Source organism: Callorhinchus milii, unplaced genomic scaffold (assembly GCF_018977255.1).
Source record: "Callorhinchus milii isolate IMCB2004 unplaced genomic scaffold, IMCB_Cmil_1.0 Scaffold4, whole genome shotgun sequence".
NCBI lineage: Eukaryota > Metazoa > Chordata > Chondrichthyes > Chimaeriformes > Callorhinchidae > Callorhinchus > Callorhinchus milii.
In genome coordinates this window covers 66506068-66524691 of record NW_024704745.1, presented here as the reverse complement: position 1 = coordinate 66524691, position 18624 = coordinate 66506068, and the positions used below count along the sequence as shown (strand labels likewise).

Below are 18624 nucleotides of genomic sequence, written 5' to 3'. Positions count from 1 at the left end.
TGGAGCCAATTTGGTCGTCGGTGCTTCTATCTTTTGTACCGCATAGGAAGCGATCGTGCGGGTTTGCATGAGCTAGTTTGGGGTCAGAGGTGTGGTTCAGAACTATTATGGGAAATTCCTGTAAATCCTTACCATCCTACAAGGCACAGTCCTACCTGTCCAATTTTTATATTGGGGTGGGTGTGGGTGGAATATCTCTCCCTTGCAATGAGATACAACAACAAGATTACATTTGTATAGCGCCTTTCATGTCGGGAGGACATACCAAGGCACAGTTTTAAAGAAACATTTTGGTTGGTGTGGCTTATTGCAGCAGTAACTTTAGTCACTTGTCCTTTAGGAACCTGTTGTACTCCCTTGTTAATCTACATAGTAGAGTCGTCAGAATTTCAGTATTGAGTTCATTTAGTGATTAACAATGAAAACTCAAATGTTTCCCTCTTTGCATTGTTGCCTCACTTTCCCAGGCGATTGGTTGTGATTTAGGTTATGCTCTGTGTGATTGCTAGCACTGAGTTATGTGTTTAAGCATTAGTTTACTGAAGTGTGACCTTATGTTTCAACAGTGAATAAAGTTTCCTTGACACTTAACTGTAGTTAAAACGTTTTCTCAGAGAAAACAATGGGCTTAAACTTTTCAGCAGTTAATTTTTCAATGTAAACTCATTTATCTAGACAGTTTATTTATATTTTGTGCTACATTCAATTGTTATTGAGTGTAGTGTAAATTAAGGTATGAAGTGAATGTAGGATATATGCTGGGATCCTGTTTCACAAGATCACCAGATTGGTTTGGATGAAAAAGGCTCTTCGGCATATGTGATCTCAACAATCCAGAACACCCACTTGCCCCCCACCCCCCGCCAAACACTGCATCATGCTGCTTTTTAAATGAATGTTGTCCTGGCCTTTACTACCTTTCCTGACAAACTGTTACAGTCCACTGATTCCCCTCTGCGTAAAGAAAAATATCCTGGTATCTGTCCTGAAATCACTTTGCCCTCTTATTCTACTGTTATGATACATCCTAAACTATTGATCCTGGATTACTTTTTCAGTCCCATTTAAAATTTTGTACATCTTTATGAGATCCCCTCTGAGTCATCTTCTCGCAAGACTGAAGAGACCTAGCTGTCTAGTCATTGCTCATAGCTCATTCCTCTAGCTTTGAGGATCATCCTTGTCACTCTCCTCTGCACCGCCTTTAGGGCCTTATGTCAAGATGACCAGAACGGAACTGTGTGCAATATTCAAGGTGTGCAATATTCAAGGTGCGGTTTGATCAGAGCAACGTGCAGCCTGAGAATGACGTCTGGGGATGTAAACTCAACTGATTTAGCAATGTAGCCCAGCATCCTGTTTGTCTTGTTGATTGACATAGTGAACCATGAGTCAACTAACACCCCTAAATCTCTTTTAGCTTCCCTCTTGGCAAATTCAATCACTTGCATGATTTTGTGGGATACTGCTGTGCGCAATTGGATGCCGTGTTTCGCCCACAAAATATACAGTCGATTCACTTTACAGTGAAGTTCTCCCAGGGTTAATGATTATAGTTAGTAGTCTATGTTGCTGGATGTGCAATGATCCTTATCACACCTCTGCTACTCCCTTTCTTTCCTTCTTTGGGATATCTCTGTTAAATTTTGTAGTTGAACCAGTTTTACTTTTGTTCATTATTGAGACTGATTTCCAGTGCTCCAAAACACTCAGTTTTTCATGAGCTTTTCTTTCAACTCAATCAGCCCAGTTTAGCTTGACCTGTCTCGTCTTTCTCGAGTGCTCAAGGTTCAAATTCTTATCTTTGTGTAATTTCTGCCAAGTTGTCATCCTCGGTTGGTCACTTCAGTATGTTACGTGAATTACTGCATTAAACTTGGTGTTTGGAGTGTGTGGGAAATATAGAAACAAGGTGTTTCTACATTGTAACCATAGTGATATTGTGGGGCTCCATTGTAGTTCAACTCCAAATCCCACAATGCTGACATAAGTGCACAATGGATTTAATAAATCCTCTAATGTAGATGCATAACATTGTCAGAAGCAAAGAATTAAAGGGAAAAAAGTGGTGAGTTAGGGCACATGTTCAAACTCCAACCCCCACTGTTTCGTATTCAAACTCTAATTGGAAAAAGGCTGGATTGTTTTTGGTGAACCACAGAATGGAATATTTCAGTCACCAAGAGAAAAAAAAAGGAAATTGTGGTTCAAATATACAGGAAAGAGAATTTTAGACAAATTCTTCTTCCAGTATATAATATAGAAAATGGGTGCAGTGGGAGACAAATTAATAATGGGTTCATATTTAGCTTACTTTTTATTCAAGGAAGATCCTTCTCTCTTAAACATTCTTTGATATACTGGGAAAAGTTACCAACAGCTACGGAAAAGCCCTTCCCTGGAGACTATTCAGACCCAAGAAAATAGGTTTAAGTGAAGGTAGAATTGAAAAGAGAATATTAAATTATTAAAGCCTGACCAAGAATATATCATTTTATAAACTATAATACTGAGTCAAAAGGTTGTGGGTTCAAGCCCCACATTGGGACTTGAATTTACATAGCATAGTCTAAGTTGACACTCCAATGCAGATCAGCCATGATCTAATAGAATGGGGGAACAGGCTCGAGGGACTGAATGGTCTATAGCGTCCTCGATATCTTTGACCAGGGCACCTTCTGCCTCCTCGTCCTCCTGCATCTCTCTGCTGCATTCGACACATTCGACCACACCACCTCCTCCACTGCTTCTTCCTCATCCAATATAGTGGGACCACACTTGCATAGTTCGAGTCCTACTTAACCAACCGCCTCCATTTCATCTCGCCAAATAATTTCTCCTCCTGCCCCCGCCCAATCACCTTTGGGTACCCCAGGGCTCCATCCTTGGCCCTCTTCTTTTCCTCGTCTATATGCTCCCTCTGGGCAATGTCATCTGCAGATACAGGGTAAACAAGTATGCAGATAATACACAAATCTACTTTGCCTCCTTCAGCATCAACTCCAGGTCCTCCGATGTCCTATCAGCTTATTTGGCAGATATCAGGGCCTGGATGAGTGCAAACTTCCTGCAGCTGAATGTGGACAAGACGGAAGCTATACTCCTTGGCTCCCATCAACGTCTGCACTCCTGCGGATCTGACCTCCTCAACCTCCCTGGGCTCTCCCTCACACTCACTGAACCAGTCCGAAAGTCTAGGCATCCGGTTTGACCCCCAGCTGTCCCTCCCCACATCCAGTCTCTGATCAGGACCGCCTTCCTCCACCTACGCCACATTGCCCGCCTCCGACCATATCTTACCGCAAATGCAGCCAAAACCCTCGTGCGTGCGTTTGTCACCTCCCACCTGGAATACTCAAACGCACTTCTCGCCGGTCTCCCCAGCTCCACTATTCAAAAAATCCAACTCATTCAGAACTCTGCTGCCTGCATACTGATCCGGACCAAACTCCGTACCCATATCTCACTAGTTCTGGTCAGGCTCCACTGGCTCCCCATCACCAAACGGATCGACTTCAAGATCCTCACGCTTGTGTTCAAATCCCTCCACTCACTGCAAACTCCCTACCTCTCCGACCTCCGTACTTCCCAATCCACCACCCTGCGCTCCGCTCAACTGGCACCGGCCTCCTGTTCATCCCTCGCACCCTCTACTCACCATTGGAGGTTGCGTTTTCAGCCACTACGCCCCGAATCTCTGGAACACTCTCCCTCAATCCTCCGCCTGTGCCCCTCCCCTGTTTTAAGTCCAGCCTGAAAACCTTCCTTTTCAACAGTGCTTACGGCCACGTAGACTGACGTCCTTTCTGCCTTGTTTATTACTGCCTCGCGCTATTTTAATATAGTGAATGATGAATCAAATAACACGGCTAGATCAGTTTCAGCTTCTCCCTTGGCAAGTTCTAATCCATCCATGGAATACATCCAACACCTGATTGGAGATATGGAGACATCCTCCTGATGTGTAAGGCACTGTATAATTGTAACAACAGCAACAAATTGCATTTATATAGTGTTTGTTACATCAGGAGGATGTCGCAAGGAGCTGGATAGTGAAGAGTTTGCACCTGAGCCGGGAGTTGGAATCAAGAGGGTTGGAGAGCAAGGGGGTTGGTTGGGGGTGGGAAGACGTAGGCACAGTCAAAGAGGAAGGTCTTGAACTTATATTTATCCATATTAAACTTTATTCAGGTATCAGCCCATGTGCAGACCCTATCAAGCTCTCTTTGAAAGAACTTTGCTCCCTCCTCTGATTCAACATGGTGTCATCTGCAAATGTAATTATCTTACATTGTGTCTGCGAATCCAGGTCATTAATATATACAAAGAACAGGAAAGACCCCTGAGGCACCCTGATTAACACTTCTCCCCATTTTGACCCAGCTTCCATAACAATCAGCCCTTTTTTCTTTCCCGAAGGCCAATTCTGAATACATTTTTTATGTCTTGCCCTTGATACTCAGTGACCACAGTTTATGCAAGTTTCTGTCAGGTGGTACTTTGTCAAATGCCTTTCGGAAGTCTAGATATTTCACATCATATGGCTTCCCACAGTCATTAAGGTTTGTCAGACAAGACCTATACTTTTTAAACCCATGTTGGCTGACATTAATAGATTATTTTTATACACAGGTAATTTTCCACTTCCTTCCTGATGATTGACTCCATAATTCAGATCATTTTGTATCAGTGTTTGCGCCTCCAAAAAGCTGCCCATCCTAAACCCAGTTCCCTGTCCTTTACCTGTGGTCCCTAAATACAGTACCCTTCCTCAGAATTGTTTGTTGAATTTTCTTTTAAATGCTCCTAATTGACTCAGTTCTAACAGTTACCCATGGCAAATCTTTCCATACTCCGACAGTTTCTGGGAGAAGAAGTTCTTCCGAATTTCCCCAGCCACATAATTATAGCTCTCCTGTCCATCACTAAGGTCAGCAAAGTCTGCGTAAACTAGAATTTCACCCTGTAACCTTCTATGGTTCCATATCAAGCCACAATGTGGATTGTCTCTACTGAGCCATTGTGAAGCCCCTTAAAATTGACTTGAATTGGATTGTGATGAATATACACTGAAATAATGAGTTCCCTTACAGATCAAATACGGACAGGAATCACAATAATAAATAATATTTCATATGTTTCTTCAAAATAGGAATGTGTTCCTGAGAACTTGGAACTGAAGAGGAAGATTTTTCAAGAGTTGGATGGCCTCATGAATGACGATGTGATTCTCAGCAGTTCTACTTCGTGCCTTTTACCTTCAAAGCTGTTCAGCGGTCTCAAACATGTTAAACAGTGTATTGTATCTCACCCTGTAAGTTTTTTAACTGTGTGAGGGTTAATATGGGGCTCTTTTTATTTGGATCAGAATGCACACTCTCTACCCAGCTTTCCTAATTTTGGAGAGTATTAGGCACAGGCTCGGGGTCCCTAGAGTGTGCGTTGGGGTACTGCTGAGGTTTAGCCAGCTAAAAACACACAGCTTGCCATTGAAGTTGCCCTGCCTGACAAGTTTCACACTACTTGTCAACTCGGACCACCTGACCCTTAGCGCTTTGGTTTGGAGGGTTAACAGGAGCTGAGTGGGAAGTATCGCTTGCCTCACCATGAAGGGTAGTCACTCATTGGGAATTTAACACTCCATAAGTGCAGTGAGGTGGTCTAGGCAGATTCTAGGAACTGTTTTGTTGTTGTTGTTGTTGTTGTCGTCTTCTGACCTATAGCTTGGCACTCATCCTACCCATTCACCAATGGTTCCATCAATTGGAGTTACAGAGCTTGAACAGCAGCTGCTTATCTCTCTGCAAATTGATTCGAGTGGATTCTAAAATGTGGATATATGAACACTAGAAACTAGAGGCTCAAAGATCAACTTGTGTAATGGTATCTGGGACTCTATATATGGGTGGATTCTCATAGGGCTATTGTTGAAACTTAAATCAGAATGATCTGTTGCTACAGCAATGAACACCATCATTGCTCAAGTTGGTCTTTGGGCCTCTCGGTTCTAGTGTTTATCAACAGGAGTTACGTATTTGCAAACTAGGGTTGAATAAAATCCTTGATTTGTATTCTGACCAAGGGTTAGAAAACTTTGAATTGTTTAACGTGCACCTTTCTGGTGCACAATAATTGTGTCTAACCAAAGTTGGAATGAAAATTAGGAGAATGACAGGTTAGGGAATGGCAATTAGGGATTATCGAAGATTTACCTAAATTGGATACTTTCAGTATTTATGTTTAACTTACTTTGCTGACATTGCAAGTACTGTAATTCCTAATGATAGCCACCGGCACTTTTAAAGGCCTGTTAATTACTGAAAGGATTTATTGTGTCCAATTATTTAAAATGGCAGGCTGTGATCAGTGTTTGAAAGAGGCAGCGTTTTTGTTTTTTTATGCACTGAAACTGTTAGGATATTTCAAATCTGCATTTAGGTGTGGTTAAACTATGAATCGCTAAACTATGAATCAAGCCCTCTGAGACTCCGTCCAGCTTGGAGGGCCGCTATGTTGTTAAACTATGAATCTCTCACAAAACTCTTCTATACAAATAAAATTTCCCTCCAGTTACTTGTTCTTACAATTATGTAGCTTGCTGCTCATATTCAAAGCTGCTTATCCTCAAACGTCTTTCCACAGCTTCTCCAGGAGTGGTGGACTACCCAACCAACTAAAGCTTTAATCCATACCCCCATCAAACCGCTTCAGGTTGTGGATTTCAGTCTTGACTTTTTGCACCTTCTTCCCCCTTCCTCTCACAGATAGAGAGTCCCACCACACCTATTCTTTGATACCTAAGGTCAGCTAACACTATTCTTGGATCTAACTACTGAAAACATTTGGTTTCATAACTTTTTTTGTACACTGTAGAGTTTTTTTTCTGGACCAGTATAGGTTATTTTCAAGTGTTTCAGGACTAAAATCATCTCATGTTTTGTCTGGTTTTGTTTTTAAATGTAGAGATAGAAATTTCCTTGATCATTGGATTTTGTTAAGCCTAGTGTATATTGGGTATTCTAATAATAATAATCCTTGCATTTGATATAGTGCCTTATCACATCATTGCGATGTCTCAAAGCGGTTCACAGAATATATTGTAAAGTGGATTGATTGTGTATGTTATGGGTGAAATGCAGCAGCCAATTGCACACAGCAGTGTCCTAAAAACAGTCATAGATTACGCAAAAGGCCAGCAATTTGTGATGCCCACCCATCATTCCCCTATCAGTTGAAGATGTTTCAATATCACAAAAATGCTTCAGTAAGGAATGCTTCAATAAGCTCAATGAATCCTTCAATAAGAATAATGGAGTCCTGTAGCTCAGTGGTTAGAGCACTCGCTTTGCAAGTGAGAGACCTGAGTTTAATTCCAGGCAGAGGGCGAAACCTTGGGCAAGTTTCCTTACTCCACCTGCCTAATAATAATCCCTCCAAAAAACCAAAAACAATAATTAAATTGGTCATTTTCAATCTACGACTGTTTGTGGGACATTGCTGTGCGCAATTGGCTGCCGCGTTCGCCCACAAATATACATTCAATTCACTTTACAGTGTGTTCTGTGAAGCGCTTTGGGACGTCCTCCTGACGTGAAAAGCGCTATATCAAATGCAAGGATTATTATTATTATTATTATTATAACCCTGTTTATGTTTCCAGGTGAATCCAACATACTACGTACCCCTGGTTGAACTGGTCCCACATCCGGAGACACAGCCTTCTGTTGTGGAGAAAACCTATGCTCTTATGAAACGTGTTGGACAGGTGCCTGTCAAGCTGATCAGAGAGATTGATGGATTTGCTTTGAATCGAATTCAATACGCTATCATTGGAGAGGCGTGGAGACTTGTTACCGTAGGTATTTTTTTTCCAATTTGTCACCTGTACTTTAATGAAAACATTTTTGTTTTGGGGTCAATGCTATAAATTTTATGTGGATGGACATCAGGTCAAGGCCAGGTAGATTCAAAGCATCCATCTAAACGTTTTAGCAGGCCCTTTTCTACCAAAGTGTGCGACTATTGAATTCTAAAAACGCAGCAATTTTAAATATGATTTCTTAATAAGAACTATTAGTTGCAATTAGAAGTTCCTTCTCGCAACTGAAAATCCTCTCAACGATGTGATAAGGTGCTTTAGCAAATCCATGGATTATTATTATTATACTTATTCTGCAGACCCATGAGAACTCCATTCTGAAAGTAGATTGCGTGACATCGAAATCCAGGAAAAATGCCGATTAAGTATAGTTATGATTAAAACATAAATCTGTTTGACCACCCAGTTCATTAGTGTAATCTATTGCACCGCAGAGCAGTAGGTTAAGGGTTATGTATGTGATTTTCCAACCGAGTTTCTGAGTGTAAAGGTACAACGTCAGATGCTGTGTCACTCAAGAGGAGTGGTAAAACTCAAGGGCAAGTCACGGCTTGCTGACTCCTGCACAGTCCAGCAACAACAACAAAATTACATTTGTATAGCGCCTTTCACGTCGGGAGGATGTCACAAGGTGCTGGACTGAAGTATGATTTGCAGACCTTTGGGAGCAGAACTGGCTCCAAGGTGACATGTTTGGCAACAAAATGTCGAAATCTAGTTCACTTCCTGGGCCAGGCTGGTCCGTAATTCCCAACTCTTCAGCTTGTGCCCAAGCCCTAACGGGTTAGGTGGCCCTTGCTGCACAAGCCGGGAAGCTTTGCCAGTGAGTTCTTTCAGTGGCAAGCTATGCGGTTTGTGGTTAAACACTAATAGTACTCCAACACACACTCTGGGGTCCTCACTCTTACCAGCCTATGGATTCTAGATACAGGAAAATTTCCATGCATAGATGCGGACATATGTGGAACTCTCAGGCTGGTTTGGATACTCTTTAGCACGGTGATGGGTTTCCCATTTATCAGTCAATCAACTTTTTTTTAATAAAATTTCTGCCATTCTCCCAGCTTGGATCATTTATTGCCGAAACCAATGTTTAACTAACCCGATCAGCCATTGTTTAGATGTGCAGTAGTAATCCTGCATCAATTTAATCTGATTCTGCTCCTAGTTTTGCCACATGGGTTTATGATGTAGTGGCAATAGTGGAGACCTGGCTCAAACAAGGGCAGGAATGGGAGCTGAATATTCCTGACTACAATATGTTCAGGAGGGATAGGGAAGGAAACAAAGGAGGTGGGGGTTGGCAAAATTGATTAAAGGCTCGGTTACTGCCCTGGAAAGGGACAATGTGCTAGAGGGTCCAAAAACAGAATCTATTTGGTTAGAGTTAATGAACAGAAAAGGAGCTGTTACTCTGTTAGGTGTATACTATAGACCACCAAATAGTGGGAAGGAGATAGATGAGCAAATTTGCAAGCAGATTTCAGAAAGATGCAAAACCAATAGAGTAGTGATAATGGTGGACTTCAATTATCCTAATAGAGATTGAAAATATAACAGTTTAAAGGAGGGGGAAATGTGTGCAGGATAACTTTCTGGATCAGTATGTTTCCAGCCTAACAAGTAAGGAAGCAGTGCTGGATCTAGGTCTGGGGAATGAAGTGGGGCAAGTGGAGCAGGTTTCAGTAGGAGAACATCTGGACAACAGTGATTACAACATCATTAGGTTTAGTGTCGTTATGGAAAGGGACAAGGAGCAATCAAAGGTGAAGATACTCAACTGGAAGAGGGCTAATTTCAATGAGTTAAAAAGGGACCTAGTCAAGGTGGACTGGAAAGAAAGATTGGCAGTTAAACAGCTAACGAGCAATGAGAATCCTTCACGGAGATAGTTCAGGGACAGAACAAATACATTCCCACCAAGTGGAAAGATAGGATATCCAAACCTCCATGGATGAATAAGAAAATTGGGATTAAAATAAAACAGAAAAAGGAGGCTTATGATAAATGTCATGTCCAAAATACAGAAGATAATCAAATAGAAAGTACAGAGGAGAACTGAAAAAGGAAATAAGAGGGGCAAAGAGAAAAGATCAGCGGGTAACATAAAAGGGAACCTTAAGGTATTTTATAAGCATATAAAGAATAAAAGGTTAGCCAAAGGTACCAAAGAGGAAATCTTGTGGAGGCAGAGGGCATGGCTGATGTACTGAATGAGTACTTTGCATCTGTCTTCACAAAAGAAGAGGATGCAGCCAATGCCACAGTATCAGAGGAGAGGGTAGAGGAATTGGATAAGATAAGAATAAACCGAGAGGAGGTACTAAAAAGGTTATCGGTGCTCAAGGGAGATAAATCACCCAGTCCAGATGGGATGCATCCTAGGTTACCGAGGGAAGTAAGAGTGGAATAACGGAAGCTCTGGCCAAAATCTTTCAATCCTTCTTGGACACTGGGGTGGTGCCAGAGAACTGGAGGGTTGCAAATGTTACTCCCCTTTACAAAAAGGGGGCAGAAGGATACATACAGGAACTACAGGCTTTGATAAAGTGCCACATAAGAGATTTGTAAGCAAAATAGAAGCCCATGGTATTAAAGAGACAGTGGCAACATGGATACAGAACTGGCTGGGAGACAGAAAGCAGAGAGTCTCTATCTGTGACCAAAGCTCCCTCTGCCTCCTTGTCCACCTGGACCTCTCCGCTGCTTTCGACACAGTCGATCATGCCATCCTCCTCCACTGCCTTTCCTCCGTCATCCACCTCAGTGGGACTGCACTCGCCTGGTTTGAGTCCTATCTCACGAACCACCAGCAGTACATCTGCACAAACGGCTTCTCCTCCCGTTCTCACCCGGTTACCCCGGTGTACCCCAAGGATCCATCCTTTGCCCCCTCCTCTTCCTAATCTATATGCTCCCTCTTGGGGATGTCATCTGCAGACTTCCACATGTATGCTGACGACACCCAACTCTATTTTTCCACCTCACTTTGCGACCCCAGTCCCCTGATGTTCTGTCAGCCTGCCTGTCAGACCTCAGGAGCTGGATGAGTGCGAATTTCCTTCAACTGAACGTTGACAAGATGGAAGCCATACTCTGGCTCTTGTCAACGTCTAAAATCACATGGTTCTCACCTCCTCCACCTACCCGACCTCCTACTAAAACTCTCCGAACCCGTACGCAACTTAGGCGTCTGGTTCGACCCCCAATTATCCTTCCTCCCCCACATCCGGTCCCTCACTAGCACCGCTTTCTTCCACCTCCGATGCATCGATCGTCTCCGCCAATACCTCACTCCAAAAGCCACTGAAACCCTGGTCCATGCCTTTGTCACCTCTCGGCTGGACTACTCCCAACGCCTTCCATGCTGGCCATCCACTACCATTCATAAAATCCAGGTCATCCAGAACTCTGCCGCCCGCATTCTTACCCGCACCAAACTCCGCTCCCCGATTACCCCAGTCCTCGTCAGACTGCACTGGCTGCCTGTCCCAGAAAGGATCGACTTCAAGATCCTCACCCTTGTCTTCAAATCTCTTTACTCCTCTACACCCCCCTATCTCTCTGACTTCCTCTCTCCTCAAAACAGTGCCTGTTGTCTTTGCTCCACCGGGTCTGGCCTCCTCTTTGTCCCCCGAATCCTCCGCTCCACCCTCAGCGGCCGTGCCTTCAGTCACTATGCCCTGAGGCTCTGGAACTCCCTTCCTCACTCCCTTCGCCTCGCTCCCTCTCTTCCTATTTTCAGGTCTCGGCTGAAGACCTTTCTTTTCAACCGCGCCTTTGGTCACCTTCCTCTCCCTCCCCCTGGCTGGGCCCCAGGATCCGTTACTATAAAGCTCTCTGAGACGCCGTCCGGCGTGGAGTGCGCTATATATATATACAAGTTGTTGTTGTAGGGAACGGTTGTTTTTCTGACTGGAGGGAGGTGTTCAGACACAATGGGCCGAATGGCCTCCTCTGTGCTGTATAATTCTATGATTCTACGATTTTCTAAAACTCCTGTTGCTCCTGACAAATTCAGTTAAATCTTGTCTTCCTGAGCCAGGTAGTTTTGCAACTTTTCGTTATGCCTTATGATGCTAAGGTTTTATGTTGTAGTAATTGAAGCTACTTCAATGTAACTTTAAAAATTGAATGTATATATATGCTTGATCACTCTACTATTCCATCTTCCATATTGGTCAACTTTTTTTTCTTGGACTTTATTTTTACTATTTTGTACCTATTCTGCCATTATTTTGTAATACATTTTGCCTTTACATTTTAACATGAAACTCAATATGTTTCCTTTCTTCTACTTCTCACTATCCACATTGAGGAATGAAAGCAAGTAAATTATTTATTTAATGACTGGAACCTAGTTTTGCACGTTGGATCAAAACACCCAATGACTGATTGATTAACAAGATTGCCTCTTGGATGTGACCAGGTCAAGCCTAATAACATTTTTTATTCAGACAGTGAAATATGAGTTGTGAATAAGTAAATACGCTCGTCCTCACGTAGCTATTGCATCCAGATTGAATCATAGAAATTTACAGCACAGAAGAAGGCAATTCAGCCCTTCGCGTCTCTGCGGACTTTTTTAAACAGCAGTCCTTTCAGTCCCAGTTGTCTGCCTCTTCTCTAAGCCCCAATGCCAAACCTCTTTTAGATATCTGTCTCGTTTCCTTTTGAAAAAATAATATGGATTCTGCCTCAAACACCACAACCCAAAAGATATTTTATATCCAAACAACTCTGTGTGGGGAAAAATAATCTTCTAATCTCCCCATTTGCTGTTTGCTGACTATCTTAAATTGATGCCTTCTGGTTACTGATGAGTAATAATGACAATTAATAATGATTAATCCTTGTATTTGATGTAGCGCCTTTCACATAGACATGACTCTTAAAGTGCTTTGCAGGGTAAATTGAAAACTGCAATGACTGTATTTCTTTTGTAGACAAATGCAAATGAACATGTAGGTGGAATTTATCAGGTTAAGCAGCAATAAATCACTGAGGATTAATAAAGGTGAAGAGAAATAAGAGAACTGTGATGAATATGCAAAGGTACTCTAACAAAAGTACAAAGTTTTCAAAAATAACTCTCTTTAATTATAATACTGGTATTCTATTACTTTATTAAATTTTTCTGTGTCTTCAAAGAATTAGCCTTGTTTAAATCTGCTCTTTGCGGATTAACTGTGATTATGAAATTGCCCTTTTAATCTTAAAATTCTCTGCAGCATAATTTCCTGAGGAATATTGCAGGTTGCAAAGGATAGAAAAGAATTGCTGCTCCTTACTCTCAACCGTGGGAACAAAAATGCTTCAAAAGTGGAATTACAAATAACAACTTGCACTTATACAGCGCCCTCCATGCAGGGTAGTGTCTCAGAATACTTAACAGTGGTGGAGCCTGACTCCGAGTCGGGGGGAGGTGACCGTAAGCACGGTCGAAAGGAAAGTTTTCAGGTGGGACTTGAAAGAGGCGAGAGATGGGGCAAGGTAGAGGGATTGAGGGAGAGTGTTCCAGAGTTTTAGGGAGTAGTGGCTGAAAGCGCAACCTCCGATGGTGGGGCGGAGGGTGCAAGGGACGAGCAGGAGGCCGGTGCCAGTCGAGTGGAGACACTGGATGGTGGTTTGGGGAGTGAGGAGCTCGGAGAGATAGGGAGATGCCAGAGTGAATGGATTTGAACACGAGTGAGAATCTTGAAGTTGATCCGTTTGGTGATGGGGAGCCAGTGGAGCCTGGCCAGAACTGGTGAGATGTGGATACAGAGTTTGGTCCGGGTAAGTATGTGGGTGGCAGAGTTCTGAATTAACTGGATCTTTTAAATATTGAAGCTGGGGAGACCAGCAAGGAGCGCGTCGGCGTAATCCAGGCAGGAGGTGACAAACGTATGCGCAAGAGTGTAAAATACCACTCACTAATTTCTTGCATTCCAGTTGTTGCTTTCTTCCGTCCTCCAGATGCAGTGTGGTTGTGGTGGTGGGGGAGAGATTATATTTTATTATGTGCACATATGAAGCATACAAATAAAATGGTTTTCTATGTGAGCCTTGCTGAGTGCATCCAATCTAACTGGTACAGTCTCTCCAATCCTGCTTTGCACATTTCCAAATAGCCTTGATTGTGATACCATATCTCCAGTAACTCAGACATAGGGAATTTTGTTTTCAATTTAGCATTAACTTGGTACGAGATGTTAATATGTACCAAGCTTTGGAGTTTGACAAATACACAGTGTTCCCAAAACTTTGACCCACCACAGGAAACACAGAATGCTGTTCGAGTCGAAGGGAATTGAGAGAAGGTGTTTCGCCCACAAAAAACGCAGTAAATTCACTTTACAGTATATCTTGTGAAGTGCTTTGAGACATCTCAATGACATGATTTATATCAAATGCAAGGAGTATAATGATTAGTATTACTTAAACCAAATCCTCTTTGTCTGTTCGTATGGACATTAAAAATCCAATGGCACTCTTTGAAAAGAGAAGGGAGTTTCTCCCAGTGTCCTGGCCAACAATCCCCAAGTAAAATTCGTAAATCACTTTGTGGTTTTTTTATTGGATATTCCAACGCACAAATTGGCTGCCTTAAAAGTACAGGATTTACACTATAAGGCATTTATGTCCTCCCAATGTGTAATTCAAAGGATTATTTATTATTTTTGATTGTGATCACATTTTGCAACTTCATAATCATACAATCTACAGGATTTGGAAAACAAGGTGTTTGGAAATCTAGAGGAGCAATGCAATTGTACTATAATAATGCACTATGATAGCACAAATTCTGACTCTATTATGCTTCAGGTGGGTCTGGGTTCATGCCAGAGATTTTCTCCCTTCATTTTGTTTTACTGATAATATTTAGTTACTTGGTTACTATAATCAAACTTAATTAATGGTTTGTTATGAATATTAATATTGTGAGTATTATTCTGAGTATTAATATTGGATTTATAATTTCTATTTAATCCATTATTATTGAACTAATTACATGTTGTACTTTCTCATCCTGTCACCCACCTCTAACATCTAGGTGTGGTGGTGTTGTCATTCTGTGCAATGCACAAATCAAGCTGTGTAGTAAAATCACATTACAGATTAGTTTTCAATTTTATTTGGTCAGCCGTTTATTTATTTGTTTATTTAATCCCTTTCATCTAAGTTTGACTTGAACCCAGGTGCCACATTAAATCTTTGAGCTCGTAGTGTAGGCTCATACTCCAATGTAGTGCTAGGGGAGCACTGTACTGTCTGTGCCGTCCTTAGTTGAGATGTTGAAGTCAAGTCCCATCTGCCTATTCAGGTGGATGTTAAAGATCCCATGGCACTGTTCAAAAGAAAAGGGAGTTTCTCCAGGTGTCCTGGCCAACAGTGAAATTAATTTCTGACACAGAGTGACTCACTCTAAATTCATAGCAACACTCAACTTTTAAATGTGAAAGCTACACAAAAAACCTTTGTCGGCTATTCTCCTGGGGGGGCCGTGGGTGGAATAAGCGGGGACTCCTTGGATCTGAACTGGCTCCAAGGTGTCATGTCTGGCAATGGAATATCAGAATTGAGCCAGCCCTCTTGTCGATCTCTAGTCCGATTCCTAAGCCAGGCGGGTCTGTAGTACTCCAGAGCACTGCTGGAGCATGGCGATGGGTTTCCTCATGTGTCAAACACCCGACTGATCCCCCAAAAATTCTTGCATTTAATGTAACACCTTTTATGTTGGAAGCAGTCTCAAAGCACTTCACAGAATTTAATGTAGAGTGTATTGACTGTGTATTTTATAGACTAACACAAACAGGGGAGACTTAAAATCTCTACATGACCAACTGTTATGATGGTTGAAAGGTATGTTCTGTCAAGTTTTCAACCTGAAAGTGTATTTCTGATAGAAAGAAGTTAGATTTTTTTTTATTGCACCTTATATTGGAACGACTCAAAGGGCTTTACAGTAATTAGTGGCAAATGTATTGACTTTTTATAGGCAAACGAGATGTCTGTTTTGCACTCAGCAAAGTGCCACTTAGCAAGTAATGATTTAATCAATTGAGTTAGAATGATGTGGAATACTATGAGAAAATCCTTTCTTTTAATGTCAATGTCATGGGATATTTAATGCCCACCTGTGCTGACAGGCAGATAGAACCTTGGTTTGATGTCTCATCTGTGTCAGACAGACTGAATTGGGAACACTCGCCCTTCTGAGTCAGAAAATTGTAGGCTCAAGGCCAATGTCAGGACTTTTTTATTGATTTGTATTGAAGATTCTTCCCTTTCCCCCAAGGACTCCTTGGATCTGAACTGGCTCCAAGGTGTCATATCTGGCAATGGAATATCAGAATGTTACTGTTCTTCCTTTGCATTCTAGTTCTTCTAAAAGCGCTAATGCCAAACATAAGGATTATTATCATTGTTATTATTAGTAGTCTGAATCAAACAACAACAACAAGATTGCATTTATAGAGCGCCTTTCACGTCGGGAGGACGTCCCAAGGCGCTGGACAGTTGGGTCGGGACCCGAGCAGGGGGGAAATGGTCAGGGTGAGGGGAGGGAAGGGAGGTAGCGAGGAGGGGGTAGAGAGTCGAGAGGGGAAGTGAAGGCACCTGAGTGCCTTCACCTCCTGAGTCTGAGTGTCTGATATGTACCTGAAATTGGGTTAGAATAAAACCCTGCAGACATAAAGGCACCACCACCCATCAATGTTGTTGAGCTGCAAGGATCTTTCTTAAGTGGGGGTGTGTGGAAGAAAATGGTGGCTTTTAGCAACGACAACCTTTTAACCGTCTTCTACATTGATGCACTCAGTTCCCCCAAAGAATGTATTTTGTAAACAATGTTGTGCTTAATCTACATTCTTTGTTTCTGCTGACTCACTCTTTGTCTAAATTTGCTTGTCTGTGACATGTGTCAGACAGAAACCATTAACACCGTTACCAGTATTTCACAATGTATTACTGACCCCTTAGCTGTCACTTTGTATGTAGTTAGTCGTTTTGAATTTCTAACCTCTTTCCAATGTCTTTGTTTTCTCTGCCAGTCCTATGTGCTCAACTCTATCCCAATAATGGCCTACTGACACAAAAAGGAAAAGGAAAGACCTTGCATTTTTATAGACCTCTTAAACACTATGCACAGTCACTACACTCGATGAGAGAGGTGGGGTGTGAGGAGTGGTAGAGGTGGGGAGTGAGGAGGTGGGAGAGGTGGGGAGTGAGGATGTGGGAGAGGGAGGGAGTGAGCAGGTGGGAGAGGTGAGGAGGTGGGGAGTGAAGAGGTGGGAGAGTTTAGACGACCCGATAAGGCGCTTTATTTGACATCAGTACTTTGAACTGTCTAGGCTGACCTCCAGTGCACTAATAATAATCCTTGCGTTTGATATAGCACCTGATCACGTATTCGAGACGTCTCAAAGCACTTCACAGAATATACTGTAAAGTGAATTGACTATATTTTTGTGGGCAAAATGTGGCAACAAATTGCGCACAGCAGTGTCCCACAGTCGTGACCAAATTATTATTTTTTAAAAGGAATTATTACCCTTGGAAATGCAATCCCAAATCGACTAACAACTGAATTCTTACTTACTGGGTAAACAGAGGTGTATGTAGTAAGGAAACTTGCCCAATGTTTTGCCCTGCCCAGGAATCAAACCCAGGTCTCTCTTTTGCGAGGAGAGTTCTCTAACCACTAAGCTACAAGACTGGAGGAGTGTTACATTGCCAGAAGAGCCACCCTTCGGATGAGATGTTAAAGCAAGAAGTCCTATCTGTCCATTCAGATGTATGTTAAGGATTCCATAGCACTACTTAAAAAGAGAAGGGAGATTCTGCCGGAAGAAATTTCTTTCTCCATTCATATCATGTCATGGGATCTTTAACATCTACCTAACGGACAGGGAGATTTGTTTTTAGTCAACTGGGTGTCTGACTCATGCAGAAACCCATACTTAAGGTTATCCAAACTGGTCTGAGCGTTCAATGGAAGGCAGCTACACATGGAAACTCTTGTGGCTAGAATGGAATACAGGAGGTTCCTGGTGGATTCATTCTGTTTACCTAATTCTAGGGATACAGGTTAGCAAAAGCCAAGGTCTGGGAAACCTAAAGTGTGCAGTGGGATACTGCTGGAGTTGAACAGCAACAAGTTGCATTTATAAAATAATAATAATCCTTGCATTTGTTACAGCACATTATCACGTCGTTGAGATGTCTCAAAGCTCTTCACAGAATATACCGTAAAGTGAATTGACTATATTTTGTGGGCAAAAGGTGGCAGCCAATTGCACACAGCGGTGTCCCACAAACAGTCGTGGTTTTGAGTTTTATTTTTTACGGATAATATATCTAGCGCCTCTCACACAGGGTAGCGTCCCAGAGCACTTGACAGTGGCAGAGCACAATGGCGCATAACCAGCTAAAACCGCTTAACTTGAAGGCACTGCCTGCCAATTTTCCAGCTGCTTGTCCAGCAAGGACCACCCTGCCTTTTAGGCTTTGGCTTCCAGAGGTAACAGAAGAATCTCTGCACCGAGTGGCTGGTCTGCTCCTCCAAGCCCTGCCAATCAGGCAGGGTGGCTGGTCTGCCCTCAGCAGTGCCCTGGAATACTGCAGACCCACCTGGTTCAAGAACCAGACTAGCAAGACAGAGGGTTGACTTGATTCTGACATTCTGTTGCCAAGCATGTCCAAAGAGGCCCTGCTTAAGCCCCCACTCCTCCTCGAAGGATAGTCACTAGTTTGTTGATACT

The 18624-nt window shown here is 42.4% G+C and overlaps 1 protein-coding gene across 4 annotated transcripts in view; it reads left to right on the top strand.

Moving 5' to 3' along the window:
* The window catches only part of cryl1 (crystallin, lambda 1), a 52540-nt gene that overhangs the window by 15298 nt on the left and 18618 nt on the right, over nt 1-18624 (top strand). For all 4 annotated transcript variants that reach the window (XM_007905577.2, XM_007905576.2, XM_007905579.2 and 1 more), the window contains 2 exons: nt 5153-5314; nt 7661-7855. In XM_007905577.2, the coding sequence (XP_007903768.1) occupies nt 5153-5314; nt 7661-7855 (357 nt within the window). The remainder of the gene's footprint in view (nt 1-5152; nt 5315-7660; nt 7856-18624) is intronic.